The 10,045-nt window shown below is 36.1% G+C and overlaps 1 protein-coding gene across 1 annotated transcript; it reads right to left on the reverse strand.

Moving 5' to 3' along the window:
• Nucleotides 1-2,978: 2,978 nt before the first annotated feature.
• On the reverse strand, nt 2,979-8,418 carry LOC120070008 (cytosolic endo-beta-N-acetylglucosaminidase 1-like). Its single transcript, XM_039021853.1, is given in 13 exon segments — nt 2,979-3,907; nt 3,998-4,130; nt 4,313-4,368; nt 4,553-4,633; nt 5,158-5,239; nt 6,091-6,203; nt 6,530-6,637; nt 6,753-6,864; nt 6,995-7,104; nt 7,519-7,653; nt 7,781-8,206; nt 8,208-8,357; nt 8,359-8,418. Coding segments are annotated over 13 exon segments (2,304 nt in total). The 3' UTR covers nt 2,979-3,169.
• Between the last annotated feature and the right edge of the window lie 1,627 nt (nt 8,419-10,045).

Genomic DNA, 10,045 nt, shown 5'->3' on the forward strand with positions numbered 1-10,045 from the left:
ATTTTTACAGAGCTGCTTGGAGTGCGGTTGGGGATGATTTCTGTGACGCTGTGCTGAATTTTTTTTAGACTTGTTACCTGCCTGGTGGAGTTAACTCTACTGCTATTACTCTTATCCCAAAGAAGCAGGGAGCTGAATGTATGGAGGAGTTTCGTCCTATTTCTTGTTGCAATGTTGTGTATAAGTGTATCTCGAGGATCTTAGCTGAGAGATTGCGGTTGTGGTTGCCTGATTTCATCAGTGGTAACCAATCTGCGTTTGTTCCGGGTAGGTCGATTTTCGATAACATTTTATTGTGTCAGGAGCTTGTGGGGAGCTATAAGGAGGGCAGAGGGAAGTTGTGTTGTGTGTTGAAGGTAGACCTTCAGAAGGCGTATGATTCGGTAAATTGGGATTTTCTGTTTGCTGTGTTGTTGGCTATAGGTATGCCCCTTCAGTTTGTTAGTTGGGTGAGGGCTTGTGTTACTTCGCCCATGTTTTCTGTGATGATTAATGGTTCCCTTGAAAGGTGTGTGGATAATTAATGACTTGCAGGGTATGCAATATATTAACGTCCACAGAGTACAAAAGGTCAAGAAAGTCAATCGCTCTTTTTAGTGGGGAGGAATAGTGCGGGGTTTTTTTCCTGGTAGGAAGGGGTTGAGGCAGAGGGATCTGTTGTCTCCTTTTTTGCTTATGATGGTGATTGAGGTCTTGTCTAGGTTGTTGAATAAACCTCATGTGTGGTTTAGATTCCATGATCGGTGGATCGTGTGGGCCTAACTCATTTGGTTTTTGCAAACGATTTGATGATTTTCTATGCAGCTGAGAGAGATTCTTTGGAATTTGTAAGGTAGGTCCTAGCAGATTTTGTAGGGTTGTCTGGGTTAGTTGCAAATGTTGGGAAGAGTTCCATGTTTGTCGCGGGTGTGGAGTCTGGGGAGGCGGAGGAACTTGCTGCGTTTATGGGTTTCTCTCTTGGTTCGTTACCTATTAGATATCTAGGTTTGCCTTTATTGGCAGGTCGATTGAGGGCTGTGGATTGTATGCCTTTGATATAGAGGATTACAACTCGTATTAGAAGCTGGGCAGTACGGTCCCTTTCCTTTGCTAGAAGGTTGTAGCTTGTGAGGTTTATTTTACAGTCCTTTCAAGTGTTTTGGTGTAGCATCTTCGTGTTGTCTGCGTGTGTAACTCATGAGGTTGATAGCCTGTTACATAGCTATTTATGGAAGGGTAGTACGGTGAGTCGAGGTGGTGCATGGGTGGCGTGGGATGAGGTGTGCTTGTCGTTGAGAGAGGGGGGCTTGGGTGTGAAGCATGTGGCCTCTTGGAACCAGGCTGCTATTATGAAACTGCTCTAGCTTCTCTTAATTAAATCAGGATCATTATGGGTGGCATGGGTGGAGGCGTATGTTTTGCGTAGACGGTCTTTGTGGGTTGTTTGGAGTGAGGTTGGGAGGTCTTGGTGCTTGAGGGCTATCTTGTGAAGTAGAGATAGATTCAAGCATCTGGTTCATTTGATGATCGGCGATGGACAGTCTTATTTTGTTTGGTGGGATCCTTGGTTGTTGGGGGCAAATGCAGGGAGTAGTTTGGAGGCGTGGTTGTCGGAGTTCATGGATGGTAAGGGAGGTTGGAGGTGGCCTATAGTGTCTTGGAAATTGCTTGAGATCTGGGGTCTTATTCAGGCAGTGGGGCCTAGGGTGAGGGGGGAGGATTATTGGGTTGGGTGTCGGATGCTAGTGATCAGTTTTTTATCGCTAGTGCATGGGAGAGTTTGCATCCTCGTCGTCCTAAGGTGTCTTGGGCTGGTATTTTGTGAGCGGAAAGAGGTATTCCACGTCATTCCTTCTGTGTGTGGTTAGCTGTGAGGGACAGGTTAGGAACGCGGGATTGGTTGAGGAGTTGAGGTGTGTTGTCATAAGGGGGTGTCTTCTTTGTGGGGGAGATGTGGAGTCGCGAGATCATTTATTTTTTGAGTGTGGGTTTAGGAAAGAGGTATGATCTGGTGTGTTGCGTCAGTTAGGTTCGTCGCATCAGGTGGTGGGTTGGGATGTAGAGTTGAGTTGGTTGTGTCGAGTAGGGTCAGGTAAAGGGGTGCATAGTAAGTTGTTCCGTGTTTTCTGGTGTGCTTCTATATACTACATCTGGTAGGAGCATAATCGACGGCTACATAGAGATCGACCGAGGTCAATGACAACTCTAGTTCACCTTATGGTCTCTACGGTTCATGCTCGTTCTACCTCCTGGCAGGTTGATCTTCTTGGTCTTATCTAGTATGTTTACGGATGTTTTTTCTTTTTGAACTTTACATGGTTCTTTGTTTTGTTGTTGTCCTTAATTTGTGGGGTTTTGGGTTATTTTCTCTGATTTTCTCTATGGTGGTTTGCGAGTTTGCATTTTTATGTTAGTTTTGTTCTGGTCTTATCTTGTTAGCTTTGTTGCATTGTCTTGGCTTGTGCTTTGTTGCTTTGATACCTTGATCCCGGACTGTGAGATCCCCTTTGTTGTTGTATAATAATATCACCTATTCTAAAAAAAAAAAAAACTTGCAAATGAAATTATTTTAGTTCCTACCATTATTTGCCTTAAAACAGCAAATTTATTGGCATTGTTTGATGGTATGAGAAACATATTATTCTTTTGCTCCTAATTTGAAGAAATTTAATGCATATTTTTTAACCAGAAACAACATCGTATTGATAGATATAAAGTACAATATTTATGGATACAAACCCCAATCAGAAGTGAAATAACATAACATACAGCCAAACACACACAAAGCCGAATAAAACCACAAAAGGAGAAAAACAAGCTCTCCAAAACAAGAACCCAATCAAATAAAGACCCAAGAAAGAAGGAAAAACCATATGCAAAAGCACCAAACGACCCAAATACCAAGATCCTTCAGAGAAAACCCACCAAACTGAAGAACCAACACCAACGATCAAAGCACAAAGATACAATATTAAATAAGCATAATTAGTAAGAGGACGTTTTGAGCAAAGAGTGGAGCAAAGTCTGAATAGTTATGAAATATGAAGAGTTGTTTGGTCATGCAGTCCACAGTGTAGTGAATTAGTAAGAAATGAAACAAATGGTTTTAGTCGTCCAACCCATAAACTTCTTGCCCAAACACAACTCTACTCCTCCGAACTCCAACTTTTTGGGGAAAACTTACCCTTGCTTACCATAAGACATTCACATAGAGAAACGGAGAGTCCTCCAATCTTTGGACACTCCCATCCACTCCACAAACTTGGATTATGAATTTGAAACCTGAGATGCCGGAAGGAATTGCAAGGTTAGAGGCATAAAATGCTTTTACATGTGCCACACCGAGATATTTTGGAACATTATGTAATTTTGCAAGGGGATTGTTGCCTTCCTCGACTACTTCCATGACATACACATTGTAGCGTTCAAATACCTTATCACTACTGCTATCTTTCAACTCCCAAACGATGTGAATGTCAAGGGTCCTTGTTCCATCTGCACTTGTAGTCCTTCTAACATATGGAGATTTGACTAGCCATGAACTAGGTGGTGGAAGATCTGGTTCCTCAACAGATCGAACAATGACATTACCGAGCACTGCAAAGTAGTCAGACGATGAACTGCAATTTAGTGAATTATTTTTCCCAACCACTCCACATTTGTGTTTCAATGCACTAGTTTTAGAGCTTGATCTATAGCAGACAACATTTATATTTGTCAATTTGTATCCACTCATTTGAATTCTGCCCATATAAACGAACCAATCAGGAGAAAGTCCAGGCACTTCAACTGGTGTTGTCTCAATCACTTCAGAGAAATCAGTCGAGAATTGCTTTTCATTGCTAGAGGCAAGTAAAACCTTTCTCTTATCTGTGCTGGAAAAGAACTCCAACAAAAGGCCTAGTTGAGAATCCCCATTTGACGTTAACTGCAAAAAATTAAGTCGTGGACCAAGGTTGAACTAAATGTATAAAGAATCATGTAATTTCTAGATCTTAAATGCATACAATTCACTTACAGAATAGATGACTACTAAAGGAACATCCCCTAAAGCAAGCTCTCCTTGAAATAGTCTTATTATATTGTAGCAATTTTGCTCAAGAGTCCCTTTGAGTGCAATGCTTCCTCCACCATTGTAGACTACCTCAAAACTAGCAAAGATCCAAGAATTCAGACTAAGGAAACTTTGAGTTCATATTTATAATTAAACAAATGAAATGATTACAAACAAATGAAGGGGTTGAAGAAAGAATCCTAGGGCCAAATAAATGGCTACTATTTACTATCAATGCTCCACATTGAAAAGATGATAGATATGAGCATTTCTACTTACTTAGAATAAGCTTGGATAGAGCGTGAAGTTGAATCATCAGTTACGTCAAGTATGGGCTGCAAGAAGTTGCAAATGCTCAGAAATGGGAATTCCAAAATGGTAACTAACAGGTCTCCTTTAATGCCTTCAGGGGCAGACACTTTGATACAAGCCAGTAATAAAATTATTTAATGTATGTAGAGTAGGATTAAAGAAAAGCAAACCCTTCAATATCCTCATTCATAGAGATATACTGTTTACCTGGAAGCTTTGACTGGATAAATTGTTCCAAGAAGCATCTGAGATTTTTACTCCAGCTATGGAAACATGATAACCATGACCCTGGAAACGTGGTAAGAGATAAACTTTGACTGGATGATAATATTTATCACCTAGCTATTAATAATCGACCAATTTTCATGCAAGAGACTATTTGTAGCTGTCAGATTAATGACATTTTGACAAGATGCCAATGAAATTGATCCAAGTATGTGATAACAATACACTCAACAACTTCTTGTCATTCAAAACAGTACGAAATCTACTTGATATCAAATTCGAAAGTAGGTGGATTACTTGGATGTCGCAACTATATGATAAATTCCCGATGCTCAAATGAGATTTAAATAAACAAAACATACATAGGCTATGTTTTGGAGATACGAAAGAAATTATCCATGAAGAATCTGAAATCTATTTATTAGGATTTGTTCCTTTCAATTAAAGTTTGAGAATGAAAGCATGATGGACTTATACCCATTACCAAATCATCTAACCTTTAGGCCATGCAATTCCACTTCCACTCACTCTATACTAGACAAATTGACAAACTAGGGTGCTCTCAAAAAAAAAAAAAAAGTTCTAACCTGATCAAAATTTGAGTAGAATGGTAGTTGTTTTGGGTAACTTCGCACTATTTCCCATGATTGCTTCACAAGACCCCACCATCTGTTAAGTCCAAAAAGTAGATAATATTAAACCTCATCATATATTTAGGAAGATGACCAATGGCAACTCTCCTAACAGCACATCATGCAAAAGAATTTCTTTTTTTTTTTTTTTTTTTTTGAAAAGGATATGGAACTTTTCATAAGAAAATGAAAAGAGACTAATCCTCAAAATACAAGAACAAGACAATAGGACAAGAGTTCAAACAGAAAGAGAAGGTCAGAAACATAAAGAGAAGGTCAGAAACATAACAAAACAAAACAAAAGGCCCTGATAAGAACAAAAGGATAACAATTCCAAAATGAGGAAAAAATAAAAGTGACCCAGCATCGAGAAATGTCTCAATTGAAGAATTGCCAAAGAATTTTGATGATATAATTAGCGAATATCAACATTCAGAATAATTGCAAGGTTGCAAAACTTCGTCTTGCAGACAATAAATTCCAAGCCTCCAAAAATGATGGAACATTATAAGTACCAACTAAATATACAAAAACAGACTAAATATCAAAAAGTTAAGTAAAATATAATGACACATTAACCAGGAAAGCATATTTTTCAAGATAAAACACATCCTTCAAAGTAACCTCAAAGTTGAGAATGTCTTAACATTCTATGATATTCAGAATGTTCTTTTAGTACAACAATATGTAGGGTGCGAGGATTCAAACATTGAATGATATCCCTTAAACAATTGAAAGATGCTCAAGTTGGTTATAATATCCAGAAGTTGTTCTTATAAAACATGAGGAAATCAATTATTGTAGGAAATTTCAAAAGGGTGGATAACAGTACAATACTACGACATCGACATGATCCCCTAAAAAATTAATTTCATATCATTAACTTACTTGTTTTGAGCAGTCTGAAAATCAGTTTCCTGTTCGTGCTCATGCACCCATCCAGGAGCAAATATTGCAGCCGACACATCATCCCTTTTCAGAACATCCAGTGCAACATTTGTCTGATGTGCAAGCATATTTTTGTTGAAAAATTAATTCTACCAATTCCCAGTTTGGGATAATCGAACTCAATATAAAACAATACAAAAACTAGTAACACGACATCGACATTCGTTTATAGTTTTATACCTGAAAGATGAAAAGGTATGTGTAAAGGCTACATGGGCAAACATATAATTGGTCTTACCTCGATAACAGAATTAATTAACCAGTTACGATATCGTATATTCAACTATAAAAGTGTCCAACTTATGCTGACAATGATGCTTGTAGACTAGTGATAACACATGTCAATACTCAATACACCTGATAGGGTCAGTATGCTTACATTCCATCCTCCACCACCAAAGGTACCTCTCCCAAAAACATCAATGCCCATGTACACTTCATGCTTTCTCTCTCCAGCAACAGCAACAGATTTTTTAGGGGCATCCTCCTAAGATGACAGATGAAAATTTTTGTCTGATCATTGATGTTATCTTTTCAAAAGGATATAAAATGAGATGATAACTAATATTTCTTATAAGTTATGAAAGAAATTTATTTCTTACTCTCCACCAGTAGTTTACAAATATTCCATCCGAGATATCAAAGAAAACTTTATTTTTCTCATTCAATTCATTTTGCCAGTGAAGGTGACCATCCACGGTTACACTGTCATACCTGTCCATAAGTAAACAGTTTTTTTTTTTTTTTTTTTGGGATAAGAGTCTATAAGCGAAGGTGAACGGTTAATAGATTCCATAAGCTCAAAACGCAAATTATTAAGAATGTAACATATCTTAGGACTTACCATATAACTAAAGACCCAGGTAGCTTAGAATGCATAGATTGAGTTAAATGGCTCACAAATTCTATCATATGAGTAACTTGCTGATGATTCATGGAGATTTCCATATTCATCTGCAAGAACAAACTTTGATTGAGAAGAAACAACTATAAAAAATCAAGGCTCGCTTCATATTGTTCACACTATTTAATTTATTCATTTATCAATAGAATTACTTTTGTTTCCTATGATTAAGGTTCAATTATTTAGATTTCCTTGTAAAATCTTATAGATGGACAACTAAAAAATATTACATCTCCTATACCAGACATTGATTAGCATATTTATATAGCTTTCAAGCTCATCCAGAATTCAAATCTTGATTGTGCACAAATACACGCAAGCTTGTAAAATTCAAAAAAGAAGAACACAAGAATAAATATGTTGTAAAGAAGTATTTACACCTAATAAGCTATAGGATTTAATATGAACATTTCGATGCAGTTACAAAAAATGCAGTATGGGTAGGAAGACTTTATAAGCAATACCAGCCATCCATCAAATCCCAATGCAATAGCAAGCTCGGCTAAGCACTCTGCATACATTTTAGCAGAATCCTTTGATGAAAGCAAGGTGTCCCGAACATGTTCACCCCCTCCTTCCACAATAAATGTTCCAAGTACCTATAGATTCGATACCATTATTAATTTGTAGATACTAAAAAAAGCACTTTTTAACTAATAATTAATAATAAACAAACAAAGAAGTATTCGATGGAGCAGTAAAAGCAATGGATAAATGAGTAGGTACCTTAACACCGTGCCTGTGAGCTGTATTTGTCCAACATGGAGGTGGAAGCGTGACCAAATCATGGGAAAAGTAAACAAAAATATCGATCAAATGCCAATGCCATATAGCATAAGCATCTGGGTTAGTTCCACCCTGAACCCATTTATCGTCAACATATCCACCTTTCATATCATGGCAAACAAGAATCCTACGCCTGTCGGGCAATGGCGCGGGTTGAAGAGGAACGGTGGATATATTAAATGGGTAGTGAAATGAATTGAAGTAGGCCCTGGACTCCAGGTCCCTGAGTGTTTTGATAGGGTAAGCAATGGGAATAGAGGGCTCAGTTGGGCTTAATGGACGCGGAGGAGGTTCTGACGTTGTTGTTGTTGTTGTTGTTGTTGGGACAGAGCTCTGCTGGGCCATTGTGAAGGAAAAAAAAAACTTAATTAAGTATTCTGCAACTATGAAAGCGAATGGTTTTATATAACAAGGTTTCGAAAGCGGGTTTATATAGGGGCAGAAAAGCATCATAAGTGACAAGTAATGATGTAAACAGAGACGAAGATTTGACTCTGAGTTCGAATAAACAAATAACAGAACACTACACAGCAGCATAGAATTTCAATAGATAATAAACGAACACTAGAAATTTCCATATAAAATAAAGCAGATTCGATTGAGTATCTAACCTTTGTTATTTGGCCAAATCGAGAAGGTTTCCTGATTCAAAGGATAGAAAAGGCAAAGGCAGAGACAGATTAGGCAAATGAAGAGTCATTGATTCCTTTTTCCTTACACTTATTCCATTGTGTAAAAGAAAGAGGAAGATCCTGGGGTTTTGATGGTGACTTCTATGCTCAGTTGCCGCCATTGTTGATGCTGGAGGACCCTTCTATCTTCGATCGAACTCGAATGGGAAGAAGAAAGTGACGGAGAAACAGGGGTTTTGCAAAGAAGAAGAAAAATGGTTGGTTGGGGGAAGGAACTGCCCTCAGTTAGACAGATTTTTCTTTTTTTTTTTTAATCTTCTTTTTCTTTTTCTATTTTTTCTTTCTAAATAAAATCAGCCGTTGTTAATTTTGAGTCACTCTAACGGGCAATTGTTAGAAATAGAACCAAAAAAAATTCTTCTTTTTTTCTCCCAATTGTTTTAATGATTTGAATTATCAACATTTTGGACTTTATTAAATTGAGTAAACATAGAGAGAAAAAAAAAAAAAAAAAGTTAAAGCAGAATAAGCATGTGCTATTAATTTAATTGACCAAAAATGTGTTGTTTGTGAATGATGAAAACTTTTTTATGCTATTTGTGATAATTATCTTTTTGTATTGAATTTTTAAATTAACATGTTTTAATAACTTAGATTTTATATCCTTGCAATTCAAATATTTTTATTAAAAAATTTATTCTTTTTTACATAGATTGTCAAAATTACCTCATAATTTCAGGATTTTGTTACGAGATATTTTAGTTTGTTCTAATTATTTAAAATCATCTAATCTTTTGGTCATTTATCCATAAAAGATTAGTTAGTCATTTTTCAAAATGACTTTTAGATTTAGCAATTCATCAAGTTATCCCAAAAGAAACTATGTCTAAAGGATCAAAAGACCACCTCGACGAGGGCTAGGGTAGTCAAAGACTTTGTGAGAGCACGAATAAAAACTCGGGAGTCAAAGTATAAAATATTGACATCTAAAGACCAAATAAATACCGACATAAAAACTCAAAGGGTAAAAATTTAACATTTTTATTTTGAAACATAACTAGAGACCAACAAAGATTTAACTCAAAACTTAAGGGTAAAAAGTAATATTTTGAAATCTAAGAATCCAATAAAATTTAGACTTAAAACTTAAGGACAACAAATGTATTTTTGCAATATCATATTGTTTTTATTTTATATTTTAGAATTATACTAATTATAAATAACAAAATCAGACCCATTACATGTGTGTTTGGCCCCTTAGTCTTCAAAAGGTACCTTTTTAATTCACAATTTTTTTATAAAAAAAAATATCATTTTTCAATCATAATATTCATATTTCTTTAAAATGTATATATACTTCAATACCTACTCAAATTCTTAAAAATAATAATCAAGATTTTGAAAAATATGTTTTTGATTTTTTAAACTCGACTTAGTTAATAAAAACAAATTACAAAATAATTTTTTTAAAAAAAGATAGAAACTTATGAATGGAAGTTGTGTATATAAACTTAACTTAAAAAACAAATAGTTATCAAATGAGACGTTAGTTGATGCATTTAAGTTGTGTGTT

The sequence above is a fragment of the Benincasa hispida genome, unplaced genomic scaffold (assembly GCF_009727055.1).
Source record: "Benincasa hispida cultivar B227 unplaced genomic scaffold, ASM972705v1 Contig740, whole genome shotgun sequence".
Classification (NCBI taxonomy): Eukaryota; Viridiplantae; Streptophyta; class Magnoliopsida; order Cucurbitales; family Cucurbitaceae; genus Benincasa; species Benincasa hispida.